The 14906-nt window shown below is 50.7% G+C and overlaps 1 protein-coding gene across 2 annotated transcripts; it reads right to left on the bottom strand.

Moving 5' to 3' along the window:
- Positions 1-1405: 1405 nt before the first annotated feature.
- On the bottom strand, positions 1406-9397 carry CIMIP3 (ciliary microtubule inner protein 3). 2 transcript variants are annotated; one of them, XM_055389631.2, is made up of 2 exons: positions 9309-9397; positions 1406-1901 (listed from the first exon to the last, which is right to left on the bottom strand). In XM_055389631.2, the coding sequence occupies exons 1-2, from the start codon at positions 9315-9317 to the stop codon at positions 1572-1574; spliced, it is 339 nt and encodes a 112-aa protein (XP_055245606.1). In that variant the 5' UTR covers positions 9318-9397; the 3' UTR covers positions 1406-1571. The 2 variants fall into 2 exon arrangements, with proteins under 2 accessions (XP_055245606.1, XP_030868103.1); XM_031012243.3 differs by having other exon boundaries at positions 9201-9388.
- Between the last annotated feature and the right edge of the window lie 5509 nt (positions 9398-14906).

Raw genomic sequence — 14906 nt, 5'->3', positions numbered from 1 at the left:
TGGTAAATGTTTAATGATGAGCTCCCTGGAAAAAAGAAACTCCAATTTGTAGGCATTTCCTCACTTCTGTGGTGTAAATGCTCCCACCACAGCTGATTTCAAACTGCCAACAGGAAGTCACTAATTGTGGGCCGGGTGCGGTGGCTCACACCTGTAATCCCAGCACTTTGGGAGGCTGAGGTGGGCAGATCACAAGGTCAGGAGATCAAGACCATCCTGGCTAACATGGTGAAACCCCATCTCTACTAAATATACAAAAAAAAAAAAAAAATAGCCGGGTGTGGTGGCAAGCACCTGTAGTCCCAGCTACTCAGGAGGCTGAGGCAGGAGAATGGCGTGAACCCGGGAAACGGAGCTTGCACTCAGCTGAGATCACGCCACTGCACTCCAGCCCGGGCGACAGAGCGAGACTCCGTCTCAAAAAAAAAAAAAAAAAAGAAATCACTGATTGTGGAGTAGGGAAGACATGGGCACAACCAGCTCTTACAAGTCAGTACGAGCTGGCTCCAGCACACCACTGGGGTACCCTCTGAATGGCAGTGACTGGGAACTCACTCAGGCCCCTGCTGTGAATCCAGTGCCCTCTGCCTCCATCCCCCTCTTCCATGCCCCATGACCCATGAGCTCAGCTAGCCTCAGAGACAGCTCTTCTAGACCAGAGGAGATGGCAAGGATGGGAAATCCTTCCCCCACCAACAAACTACAAGTCAGAAGCAGCAGCTTTATGTAAAACTGGGTCTGGGAGGGGACCTAGAGTCTGTGTTCATTCCCTGCATTCTTCCTCATTCTGCAGCAGCTGCTCCAACCAGGGTAAGATGACCTTGTAAGAGAGCAGGAGTCATGGCCAGTTGATGGATCTCTTCCTTTTTTTTAATTAATTTTTTTTTTGACAGAGTCTTACTCTGTCACCCAGGCTGGAGTGCAATGGCATGATTTCGGCTCACTGCAACCTCTGCCTCCCGGCTTCAAGGCATTCTCATTCCTTAGCCTCCCAAGTAGCTGGGATTATAGGCACCTGCCATCATGTCTGGCTAATTTTTGTAGAGACGGGGTTTCACCATGTTGGCCAGGCTGGTCTTGAACTCCTGACCTCAGGTGATCCACCCACCTTGGCCTCCTGAAATGCTGGGATTACAGGTGTGAGCCACCACACCCACCCTCTCTTCCTTGGAGGGGTCCAAGCCTGGACCATCGGGAGGCTGGAGCTAGGATGGGCTTTGCTTGGGACTCAGGCTCTGGAGAAGGGTTGAGGTTACTTTTGGGGTTAGGGAACTGAGAATCAAGTCCTTCCAAGTCTTCAGAAACCTCTGGACATAACCTTACTGTATAACATCCCCATGGCCTGTTTACCTACCCACAGCCACCCATTCAGATGCCAGGGAAAGGAAGGACAAACTTTAACTGCTGCTGAGAAGACAGACCTCTCTTTATCATTGTCAATAGGTGGGCATGGCACAGCTGTCTTAGCCCGAATATAGGTCACTCCTCCTGCAATGAGCAGCCCTTCCCCTTGGGGACCTGAGGTCACAGGGGTGAGGGTGAAGGGTCGGGGGCTTCCGTTTGGCTCAGGCCTAGGAGCGCCACAAGACCAAGTTGGCAGGAGGCACATCAAAGCGCTTGCGGGTGTGGTCAGTGTCCCGGCGGTACAGGTAGCCACAGGTAGGCTTCTGCAAAGTGTAGAAGGGGTTCAGGGAGTTGGAGTACTGGGAGGTGTAGAAATTGAACCTGAGCTTGTCCGGATTCTGCCCCTTAGAGTCCACCACGACCGGCACATAGGCTGCTGCCAGAGACTGCTCGAGGTCCTGCTTCCACGCCTGGGACAGGGACGAGTGTGGAGCCTTCACCCCCTTGCATGACGGTGTCTTTGGCCCATGACTGGGTACAGAGGGTTTCTGTGAGTCCTGGGAGGGGGGAAAGAAGGGGAGAGCTGAGGCATTGGATACTGGGACTTCAACTGCTATGCCAGGGGCAGAAGGGAGGAGAAAGAGCAACTGCTCAGAAGCCCCCAGAGCCACTCTGGAGCACTGCTGTGCTGACCATGGAGCCAGGGACCTCCAGAGCAGGGGAGAGCCATCAGGGTCCCCTGACCTGGCCCCCTGCTGCTGCAGAACTCTGCCTACCTACCAGAGGCAACTGCCAGCTCCCAGAGGCTAGGAACCTGGGGATTATCTTCAGTCCCTCCCCACCCCCCTTCCCTGCATCCAATCGTCTGTCCGTGTCCTTCGCATGGCTCCTGTGTGGCCCTCCCCTCCCTCTTCTCTGCCACTGCTCCGTCAGGCCTTCGACCTCTCTATCCTGTGGGGCCCCTCCAGCTTGCCCTCCACCAGGGCTTCCTGTCTCCCACCCTCCTGCTTGGTCACGCTGTGCTTCACACTCACAGAGCGAGACTCCATCTCAAAAAAAAAAAAAAAGAGTTTTGCTCTTGTTGCCCAGGCTGGAGTACAATGGCACGATCTTGGCTCACTACAACCTCCACCTCCTGGGTTCAAGCAATTCTTCTGCCTCAGCCTCCTGAGTAAGCTGGGATTACAGGCACCTGCCACCACGCCCAGCTAATTTTTGTATTTTTAGTACAGATGGGGTTTCACCATGTTGGCCAGGCTGGTCTCAAACTCCTGACCTCAGGTGATTCACCCGCCTCGGCCTCCCAAAGTGCTGGGATAACAGGCGTGAGCCACTGCGTCCAGCCTACTCTGTCTCAAAAAAAAAAAAAAAAAAAGAGTGTGGCTTCCACTCTCCAGTCCCTCCATCCCTCCACCTACCCAGCATTTCAGCCACACAGTCTACCTCTTGTTCCCTGCTCACATCCGGTACTTCCAGAGCCTGTACCTTGGCTCAGGTGTTCCCCAGCCTTGCGTGCTCTCCCTCCTGTGCACTAGGGAAATTCTGTCTTTCCCATTAGAGTTTCAGCTCCTTGAGGACAGCTATCTCATACTCTTACCCTTGACATAACAGCCTCCAAAATCCTATTTACTGTTTTACTCCAGACGAATGCATTTAGAGAAAGCTTGATAAATGTTGGATCAATTGAACTGAATTCTAGTAAGGGGTACCCGCTCACTTTCCAACCAGCCAGCCCATTCTATTTTAGAACATATCTCATTGTTACCAAATGTGTCTCCTACTCACCCATACCTACCTTGTCCTAACCACCACTCTTGGTTGATTACTTATTGGGGCCTACTCAATCTCTAGGAGGCCCGCATTGACACATTTAGCACCTCACATTGACATTTATTTATTTCTCTGTCACTACCCTTCCTGTGACCAAGCTATCCTGTTCACCTTCAAATCCCCACACCATGTTTCAGGTACCAGCTGTACATTTTACTAGGGACTGTCCTCACCGTGACAGCACCACCAAAAGATGAAGCATCTGTAGGCAACCATCCATCCTGCGTGTGTGTCAGGCTGGATCTATTCTGCTCCCCCAGGCTTCAGCGGTCAGGGGAATCCATTTCCTCTCCTCCAGCCTCACAGCCCTCCAGCCTCTAGGCACTGTGAGAGAACCCCTAGGTACAGGGTTAGTGGAAGTTGAGCTCCTGCCCTCTTACAAAAGAAGTCTCCTTTGCTCAAATCATGATGTATTTCCTCTGTGTTTTGTTTTGTTTTTTGTTTTTTGAGATGGAGCTTCGCTCTTGTTACCCAGGCTGAAGTGCAAGGATGCAATCTCAGCTCACTGCAATCTCCACCTTCTGGGTTCAAGCAATTCTCCTGCCTCACCCTCCCGAGTAGGTGGGATCACAGGCATGCGCCACCACACCAGGCTAATTTTGTATTTTCAGTAGAGATGGGTTTTCTCCACATTTGTCAGGATGGTCTCAAACTCCCGACCTCAGGTGATCTGCCCGCCTCAGCCTCCCAAAGTGCTGGGATTACAGGCATGAGCCATTTCACCCGGCCTCCTCTGGGTTTAATTTACAAACTATCTGCCCAGCCCAAACTTGTCCAGGGCTTTCCTCCAAAGCAGGCTTTGTTCCTATTGGTTCCTACTCAGATATATATGTGTCCTCAGCTTTGCAAATTTGCAGTTTTCAAAATTCTTCCTGTTCTTCCAAGTTCAGCAGCAGACTTGAAACCTTCTCCAGGAACCACTGAAGACTCCTGCAGCCCCGTCCCATCTTGTCCTCTTCTGTGCCTTCTGGACCCCTCTCAGGATGTGCTCCTTTGCTGGAGGGACTAAGGTGAGTCAGGCACACACATTTTGAAGAAGTTGTCATTCAGAGTCCTACAAGTGCACTGGGACCACTTGCTGCAGTCTTGTCTCATGTTAGTCCCAATATAGTCCTTTGCTAAAGTCCCAACAGGCTGTAAACGGCTCCAGCAGTCAGGACTGCGTCCTATGCATCTCTTTTTCCCTAGAGCCTACCCCAGTGCTGGTGCACAGCCACAAGAAATGAGCAAGTGTTCTACAGCCTTCCCAGACTCTTCCAGGCTCAGCCCCAGGGCACAGGGGCTTATAGGCAGAGGGGCAAGCACTGGAAATGAACTGTGATAGTGGTCATCAAAGATTGTTTTCTAGCCAGGTGCAGTGGATCACATCTGTAATCCCAACACTTTGAGGGGCTGAAGTGGGAGGATCACTTGAGGCCCGGAGTTCAAGACCAGCCTGGGCAACATGGGGAGACCTTGTCTCTATAAAAAAAAAATTAAAAATTAGCCAGGCATGGTGGCGCGCACCTATGGTCCTAGCCACTCAGGAGGTTGAGGCAGGAGGATGGCTTGAACCCAGGAGGTCGAGGCTGCAGTGAGCTGTGATCACACCACTGCACTCCAGCCTGGGTGACAGAGCGTGACCCCATCTCAAAAAAACAAAAGATTCTTTTCCACTTCAGTTTGTAGCACCACACCAAACCCTGTCAGTGGATTACCTCTTCTAATCCTCACATTAACCCTTTGAGGAAGGTGTTACTATTATTAGCCCCACTTGTAATTGAAAAAAACTGAAGAGGTCAGTCCCATGTCCAGGGTCACATGACTGGTGAGGAGCAAGGCTGGGATTTGAACCCAGGTCTTTCCACACCCTGTGCTCCATGACGTGTCTTGTGCCCACTGCGGTATGTGAGCAGGGCCTGCCAGGGGCCTGTGCATCTTCTATTTCTTTCTGTCCTTATTCCATCAACCCACTGAGCTCCTGCCAGGTGTGCTGGGTGGCAGGTGATTAGCCAAGGCTGCCCTGCACAGCTTCCAGCTCACTGGAGGGTGGGGCAGCCAGATTTCCCAGTCTGGCAAGAACACTGTGGGGTTTTGACTGCTGGATTTGGGCTCTGGGTTCTTGGACCCTGCATGGACAGAACAACACACTGGGAAGTGTGAGGTCTACGCCATGAATCACCATCTCTTAGCAGAGCTGAGGATAGGACACGAGTTGCTTCATTCGTTCATTCGCAACCATTCCTGGGCACCTCTTGGATGCCAGGCTCTTGGTGTGAAGGTGACAAAGACACCACGCCTGAGCACAAGAGGGTTCCTGTGGAGTACAGTGGCTCAGCCTTGGTACCTCTGACTCTTTGGGCTGGACAATCTTTGTTAGAGGGGTTGTCCTGTGTCTTGCAGAATTACAGTGGTGGCTTCTACCCACCAGATGCCAGTAGCACCTTCTCCCAGTCGTGACAACAAAAATGTCTCCAGTCATCGCCCAATGTCCCCTGAGGGCAGTGACAATCAGTGCTATAGGACCCATGGCAATCTCTTTATCCTTGGTAGAGGCTGACATCCTGGCCTGGAGAATGCTTCCTTTCCTGGGCTGCAAGAAGTGGCTTAGGTTTCTTTGTGTTAAGGATGAGTCTAAGCATGTGGATTTTGTCCTCCTGACACCACAGAAGGGCCATGAAGAAGAGGGAGCTGCAGATACCCCACCCCCCATCCCTGCTCCCCACTAACTCTTCAGCCCCAAGGCTGCATCAGCCTCTTGACCATCTTGGGCTCATGGGGTTGGGGCCAGGGGTGACAGAGGCAGGTGCTTTTAGAATGGCTGGGGAACTGAAGAGAGCAGCCCACAGATGGAAGGGTGGCACTCTTTACTCGCAGGATTGAGGATCTGCCAAATCTCAGGCATTAGCCACTCAGCTCTGCAAAAGCTCCTAAGAGCCATTTGAGACGTTGCCTCCATTTTTCAGATAAGGAAACTGAGGCTCGGAGGCATCGAAGCATTTTTCTGAGTTCACAGTTTGTAGAATAGCATGTAAGTAACTTGCAGAAGTCCCACAACTGGTTAGTGTGGGAACCAGGATTCAAACTGTCTCCTCCCTTTCTGCCCTAGCCCAGGCCCTGGCTTGGGCCCACCTGCCTTGGGTCCACACCTCGGCTGTGTTTAGGATGCTGCTGCTGCAACATACAGGGCTCTGGGGGCAGCAGGGGTAGGGGACAGCCAGGGTCCCCGGAACATCCAGGGATGAAGCCCTCACAAAAACTGGGACACAGACAGTCCAGGGGAAGAGGTGGAAGAGGAGGAAGAGGGAGTCAGGCAGCACTAGCCCTCCCCTGCCCTTTCTAGGGGCCAAGCCAGCCTCCAAGTGACTAACCTCAGAGGGCTGAGGACACCCCATTACCTCCCCCAGGGCCTAGCAGAGCCAACTCTGGCTGAGGGTGGGGCCTGACTGCATACTTTCCAGGTTAACATCTGGTTTCTTTTAACTGGCTCTTCTTTGCTCACATGCTCCTCGTCAAGTGTGCTGGGTGTGCGCACACTGTGTATGTGACTTTAGATCATTGGTTCTCAGCCAGGGCTGATTCTTCCTCCAGAGGACATTTGGCATGTTTGGAGACATTTTGGGTTGTCACACAGTGTGGGGTGGGTGCTACTGCCTTCCAGCGGGTAGGAGCCAGGGATGCCACTATGTATCCTACAATGGACAGCTTCCGCAACAAAGAATCATCAGCATCCAATGTCAAAAGCGCCAAGGTTGAGAAACCCTGGGTTAGAGGGTTGAGGAAGAAGCCCCATCTCCCCTACTGCTTCCCTCATTTCCATTCTACAGGGAGTGATGAAGTTACAGGACAAGTAGAGATTCTCACCAGCCCCTCCCCTCCCTTGGGAATCCCATGATCCTATTTTCATTTGGGTTCTAAGCTAAAGCCAAAAGAAGGAATCTAGGTAGAATTATCCCTCACTAGGCCAGCGTGGTGGCTCATGCCTATAATCCTAGCACTTTGGGAGGCCAAGGCAGGAGGATTGCTTGAGGCCAAGAGTTCAAGATCAACCTGGCCAACATAGTGAGAGCCCATCTGTATTAAAAAAAAAAAAAAGAAAAAGAGCCGGCACCATGGCTCATGCCTGTAATCCCAGCACATTGGGAGGCTGAGGTGGGCAGATCACTCGAGCCCAGGAGTTTGAGACCAGCCTTGGCAACGTGGCAAAACCCCGTCTCTACTAAAAATACAAAACATTAGCTGGGTGTGATGGTGCACGCCTGTAATCCCAGCTACTTGGGAGGCTGAGGCAGGAGAATCACTTGAATTAGGGAGGAGAAGGTTACAGGGAGGAGGAGGTTACAGGGAGCTGAGATCAGCCAATGCACTCCAGCCTAGGTGACAGAGTGAGACCTTGTCTCAGAAAAAAGAAATATCCCTTCATAACCCCCATCCCCACAGGCGGACCCCACAAAGGCCTTTCAGATGCACAGTACACATGTATTAATATGTACATATATACTAATATGCGTTTGTCCTTTATGCCGGGGTTTAGAGTGAGGAAGTGCATGACTCATGAGTGGGGCTTTCTGAGTAGGGCAAGAAGATCTCATCTGTGATATTACTACAGGTTTTCTAGGAAGGCACCCTGTCCTCTCAAATCCTCCAGGGCCATAGGCACATGGCCTTGCCCAGTGAGAAATTCCACCTGTAGCCTCCTCACTCTGGGGGAAGGCCTTGTGCCTTATTGAAATGCAAATAGCACTTGGGTGTGAAGGCTGGTGAGGGCCCCCAGGGGCACGTGGTGCTGTCGAATGTGCCTTGGCTTTGGTGTTTGAAGGTCTGAGCTCTGGGCCTGACCCTGTTCTTACAGGTCAGGCGACCTTGGGCAAGTTGCTGAGCCTCTTTGAGCTTCAGGGGCCTCATCTGCAAAATGGGGATAATAAGGCTATCTAATTCACCAGCTTGTGGTGGGGTGCCATGAGTGCTGGGAACGGTAAAGGCACAGTGCAAATAGTCATTACTCTCAGCCTCTCGGGCAGTTACACCGTGGTTTCACACACATACCTGTCTGAACCTATAGGACAGCACGTTTCCCTTTGGGGGAGCACAGAGGCTTTGAAGGGAGTGGTTAGGGAAGCCGGGGGTAGGCCTCAGCTTCCTCATGTGACTGGGTAGCATGAGAGCCTGGAGCCAGCTACCCCAGTTCAAATTCCAGTTCCCTGCAGGGCCCGGTGGCTCACACCTGTAATTTCAGCGGGAGGTTGAAGTGGGAGGATTGCTTGAGCTCAAAAGTTCAAGACCAGCCTGGGCAACATTGAGAGACCTCATCTCTATTTTATAAAAAAGTAAAAAAAAAAAAAGAAAAAAAAATGGCTGAGCACAGTGGCTCACGCCTGTAATCCCAGCACTTTGGGAGGCCGAGGCAGGAGAATCACTTGAGGTCAGGAGTTCGGGACCAGCCTGGTCAACATGGTGAAACCCCGTCTCGACTAAAAATACAAAAAAATTAGCCGGGCGTGGTGGCAGGTGCCTGTAATCCCAGCCACTTGGGAGGCTGAGGCGGGGGAAGCATTTGAACACAGGAGGCGGAGGTTGCACTTAGCTGAGATTGTGCCACTGCACTCCAGCCTGGGCGACAAAGCGAGTGTCAAAAAAAAAAAAAAAAATTCCAGCCCTCTCACTCACTAGCTGCCTGATCCTTAGGCAAATTATAATCTCTGTACCTCAATTTTCCCAAGTATAATGTGGGAATAACAAGAGCTCTACCTCATAGGGTTCATGTGAGGACTTAATGAGCTAGTCCATGTAAGGTGCCTAGACCTCTTAAGCACTCAAACTTTAGCTACAATTATTATTTATCTCAAGTTTGCCTTGGAGATGGTGTAACACGAACCAAACAGTCCAGGACACACTTTACAGCAGTGAAGGGGCAGAGGAAGCAAGATGGAGGGTATCCTGTTCCCTCTCTCCATCTCCCCAGAGAGATCGCAGAGGTCCGACAGCTGGGGAGTACAAGGCAGGCAGCAGCACCAGCACCCAACTAAGCCTTTTGTAAGAGGACCCACCTCCCAGCCACACAGGTGAGGCTGGCTGGGGCTTTCATGCTCTTTCCTGCCCATCAGGCTTCTTGTGACCCCGAGCTGACCTTCCCCAGCCCTGTGATTTCATCACACCTTGCACATCCTGGACCAGGGCCTTTCTTGATGGTGAGGTGGAACTTCTGGTGGTCAGGGAGGACTCTTGGCAGGATACTGAGAGTGCCAAGGTGGGGAGAACTTGTATGGGGCAGTGGGCATTGTGACACCTCTTTACAACACAATTCCTTCTGTCTTCCCAAGGAGACATGAGGCCAGGGCTGGGGACTGACGTTTCAGGACCTGGAAGGGTCTTTTAACCTTGACACTGGCCCACTATGCTATTCCCTCTTCCCACAAACCCATAGAACCCTAAAACTGTGGGCAGGAGGTGAATGGAGAGAGATCATCCTAATTATTAAGGTGCCTCCAGAAGTCCTAATATCCCCCCGTCCCAATATCACTGTCAGGAAGGAAATGTACCCTGGCAACTCTTCATTCTATCTATCTATCATCTATCTATCTAATCTATCTATCTATCTATCTATCTATCTATCTATCTATCTATCTATCTATCTATCTATCATCTATCTATCATCTACCACCTATCAATCATCTATTTATCATCTATCTATCATCTGTCTGCCTTCCAAATTACAGAGATGAGTGGATGAATGGATGGGTGGACAGGAGTGGGAGGGTGGATGGACAGGTGGATGGACTGGGTTGGCAGATAGATGGCGGATGGGCCAACCCTTGTGATCTGAGCCCTGCTCATCTCCTTAGCCTCATCTCTTGCTATCTTTCCCTCGCTCTCTATGCAGTAGCTAGTTTCTTAGACATGCCCCACTCTCTCCCCTCTGAGCCTCTACATATGCCATTCCTTCTCACGGATTGCTTTGAACAGGGGGTTGGGAGATAAAGGGATGGATGAACAGGTGGATAGACAGATGGCTGAATAGGAGTGACCATGTGTGAGTGGATGGATGCATGGTCAGTAAATGGACAGATGGTGATGGCTGTGGTATAGAGGATTGCAGGTCTGGGAGTTAGAATGCCTGAGCTTGAATCCTGGCTGTACTATTTTACTAGTGTGTAACTTTGGGAAAATTAATTGACATCTCTATGCTTGTGTTTTCTCATCTGTAAAATGGGTAAAGTCCCTACCTAATAGAGTTGGGCAAAGCACTTAGGACAGTGCCTGGTACAGAGTAAGCACTGAGTAAACATCAGCTATGACTATGTGTGGGTGGGTAATTGGATTGATGGGTGGGTGGTTGAATGGGCTGTCCTGTCCCCATCTTCAAAAATCAGCTCCCTACCTCCCTAGGGTCCTGTCTCCCCAATACCACACTTGGTAGGCAGCTCCCAGGAGTAATGTCAGAAATCCCACGTGTAGGAATGACATGGGCTTCTCCCTGGGTTGAGGGGAAGGAGAGAGTTCCAGGGGGAGGTAGATAGAGCTATTGGGTGCCTTCCTGCCACACCAGCTTGGGCTGGGCCCAGAATTATTTGTTTTCTTCCTGGCCCTGAGTCAACGCTGACAAGATGGGCTTTGGGGCCGAAGGCAGACTGGAAATTGGGGTGTTGATGACTTGTGTGCTGTCCCTAGATCTCACACCCTGATGGTAATGACCCCTAATTTCTAAGGAGGCTGGGAGGGACCAGGAGAGAAAGAGAAGGAGCAGCGGAGCATTAATCGGGCTTCCCTTGCCACAGCCTCTGACCGGCAATCTCCAAGCGCTCTGGGGAGGGTGGAGTCTTGTTTGGAAGGGAGGCTGGGGACATGGCATTCTGGACAGAGTGGCCAGCATCTCTGCATCTGGGGGAAAATGGCCTGAAGGAGCTATCGGGAGGGAGCCCAGGTGTCTGGGTGTGGGTTTGGGGGAGCCACGGCTTAGCACACATTGTACTTTGTCTCAGCCAAAGCGGGGTGAGGTGCTGGGCTGATAACCAGGAGAAGTGGGTGACCTGAGACAAGTCCTGTCCCCTCTCCAGGCTCAGTGTCTTATGTGTATCATGAGGACATTGTGTCCCTCCACCTTGGATACTTGATGTCCAAGGTGGGGAGAACTTGTGTGGGGCAGGAGGCATTGACATCTGGTGGTAGGCCCCTGCCAGCAGTGTACCCAGCCTAGGCCATGTCAGCCTCACTGTGGGGAGCTCAAGAGGAGGCAGTGGCTGGGGAGACCGCCTTTAGGAAGTCCTGGCCAGATGAGCCATATCTGCCTTATTTCATTGGTAAATTTCATAATGGTTAAGATCATGACATCCAGACCCACTCTGCCTGGGTTTCAAATCCCAGTTTTGCCATTTCTCAGCTGTGTGACTTGCACAAATTACCTAACCTCTCTGTGCCTCAATTCCTAATCTGCAAAATGAGGATGATAATAGAATTTATCTTGAAGGCTTATGGGGACTTTGTGAGCTTAGAGCAGTGCCTACTACGTGGTAGATGCTGTGATTTATGTTATAATTTCTAAACCCTGATAACTCCTGATTTAATCCTGCCTCCTGGAGCACCTCCTTCTCTGACTTTCCTGCCAACTCCAGGGATGACCTCATTTTATGCATCATCAAAGTCCCTGGAAGGTAAGGGCTGCGGTCAATATCCCACAGTGCTCAGTGTGTGTTTGGAAAGAAAGAGAAGAGTCATGGAGACTCAGGGCTGACTTGGAGCACAGAAGGATCCTCTAACCACCCCCACACCTTGCACACACACACAGCCTCCTTTCCTGCCTTCTCTGCTCTTAAGGTGCAGGTTAATGGTTTTTAAGTATCCTGCTATTGCCTTGCCCTAAGTAGGCCTGGTTATCTGGACATTCTCTCCACCCCTTCTTACCTGCTGTGTAATTTGGACAAATTACTTAACCTCTCTGATCTTTACTTGTTTTTCCTTTGTTGGACCTCAAGTACACAGGGCTGAGTTATTCATATTCCTTGCTTAGCGATGCATTATCATCACTGTTCCTCCTCTCTTCTTGTGTTAATTTTTCTCCTTACCCACCCCAGGCAAAGGCAACCATCTGAATCTGCTTAATGAGTATCTACTTGTTCGTATGTGTTATTGCAAAATATATATTGTTGTTTTTATGCAGGTGGTTTTCATTTGCATAAGTGGTATTGTGTATTTTGGGTCTCATTCTGTTATTTACTTGTGGGACTCCCTGCTGTTGATGAGACCCTCTGTGTTGCCACATAAGCATCTGCTTCCTCGCTTCCAGCTGCTGCGTCGTCCTCCTCGGAGTGCACCCACCCCATTTTACCTCTCTACTCCCTTGGATGTGGATCCCCAGCTGCCTCCGGCTCCCCATCCTCAAACAACACTTCAATGACGTCACATGCATGTCCCTTTCCAGACCTGGGTGAAAGATTCTTTGGGGCACATTCCTAAGAGCGGAATTGATTGGTCATGGAGTCTGAGTAAGCATCATTTGAAGTCTTCTTTTCTCCATCCATAAAATGAACATATGGGCCTCTCCCTCACAGGGCTCATATGGCTGTAGTGGGCTCTGTGACTGACACAGAGGAGAAGCCCAGCCAATGACACAACGACAGGTGTAGCTGCTGGTCCCTCCAGGTACCAGAGAGAGAGGGAGACAAGCTGCTTCTCGGGCAAACTGACCTCCACATCTTTTTTGTTTTTTGTTTTTTTTTTGAGATGAGGTCTTGCTCTGTCGCCCAGGCTGGAGTGCAGTGGCGCAATCTTGGCTCACCGCAACCTCCATCTCCCGGATTCAAGCGATTCTCCTGCCTCAACATCCTGAGTAGCTGGGATTACCGGCGTGCACCACCACGCCCAGCTAATATTTGTATTTTTAGTAGAGACGTGGTTTCACTGTGTTGGCCAGGATGGTCTCAAACTCCTGACCTTGTGATCCGCCTGCCTTGGCCTACCAAAGTTCTGCGATTACAAGCATGAGCCACCACATCTGGCCTGAGCCACTGCGCCCGGCCAATGTCCCATATCTTGAATTGGAACTTTGAGCTCTGAATTTACCCAGGCCTTAAATCCCAGTTCAAACTTTGGTCTCCAGAACATGTGAGACAGGTGTGGGGCTGTGTGATTCCCTGAGGCTCTACATAGCTGAATGGTAGGACCTCCCACAGCCTGAGCACAGAGCCTGACACAGAGGAGATGCTGTGCCCAAGACAGGCTCGCCACCCTCCCTTGAAACATTTCTCCCATTTCTGACCCCTCTTTCCTCAGAGCTGGAAGTAGCCTCCTCACACAGGAGGGAAAAGACAGCCTCATTTGCTGTTCTTCCTCTGCCCTGTCAGCCAACAAGCATTTTAAACAGATTGTGAAACCACACCTGAGTATTAGACCCCACCATCCCATTTTACAGATGGAGAAACTGAGGCACAGGAAGGCTCATGGTCTCACAGGAGGTTAGTGGCAGAGGTGGCACTAGAATCCACATCTCCAGGCCCTCCTGCCCCCTGCTCTTTTTAAAAAAACAAAATGGGCCGGGCACCGTGGCTCACGCCTGTAATCCCAGCACTTTGGGAGGCCGAGCTGGGTGGATCACCTGAGGTCAGGAGTTTGAGACCAGCCTGGCCAACATGGTGAAACCCCGTCTCTACTAAAAATATAAAAATTAGCCAGGCATGATGTGGGTGCCTGTAATCCCAGCTACTCGGGAGGCTGAGGCAGGAGAATTGCTTGAACCCAGGAGGCGGAGGTTGCAGTGAGCCAAGATTGTGCCACTGCACTCCAGCCTGGGTGACAGAGTGAGACTCTGTCTCAAAAACAGACAAACAAACAAAAATCCATTCCATATTAAATTATGTTATTTTTATTTGTTGAGTTTTTAACTTAAAACCAATGATAGAGCAACAGGGCACATCACTAAAAAGTGTTTAAAAACTCATATGTGGCCGGGCGCAGTGGATCAAGCCTGTAATCCCAGCATTTTGGGAGGCTGAGGTGGGAGGATCACTTGAGGCCAGGAGTTCAAGACCAGCCTGGGTAACATGGCGAAACCTCATCTCTGCTAAAAAATACAAAAATTAGCTAGGTGTGGTGGCACGCACCTGGAGTCCCAGCTACTCGGGAGACTGAGGCAAGGGAATTGCTTGAACACAAGAGGCGGAGGTTGCAGTGAGCCGAGATTGCATCACTGCACTCCAGCCCGGGCGACAGAGCGAGATTCTGTCTCAAAAAAACAAATAAACGAAAAAACCCCAAAAATCCATATGTAATCCTGACATTCTAGCTGGACCATCTTCACAGTTCTGTTCCCTTCCAATCCCTGGCCATTCACAAATATATATTTATGGTTATAATCTACAAATAATTTTAATTTTATTTTATTTTTGCTTTTTGTACTTAATCCATTTTTTATTTTTTATTTTTATTTTTTGAGACAGAGTGTTGCTGTGTCGCCAGGCTGGAGTGCAGTGGCCCAATCTCGGCTCACTGCAAGCTCCGCCTCCTGGGTTCACACCATTCTCCTGCCTCAGCCTCCCGAGTAGCTGGGACTACAGGCGCCCGCCACCACGCCTGGCTAATTTTTTGTATTTTCAGTAGAGACAGGGTTTCACCATGTTAGCCAGGATGGTCTCGATCTCCTGACCTCATGATCCGCCCACCTCGGCCTCCGAAAGTGTTGGGATTACAGGCGTGAGCCACTGCACCCGGCCAATCCATTTTTTAAAATGTAGACACATGCTCTTGTGCACACACACATTGTT

Source organism: Gorilla gorilla, chromosome 5 (genome assembly GCF_029281585.2).
Source record: "Gorilla gorilla gorilla isolate KB3781 chromosome 5, NHGRI_mGorGor1-v2.1_pri, whole genome shotgun sequence".
NCBI lineage: Eukaryota > Metazoa > Chordata > Mammalia > Primates > Hominidae > Gorilla > Gorilla gorilla.
This window is presented reverse-complemented; position numbering and strand designations above follow the sequence as displayed.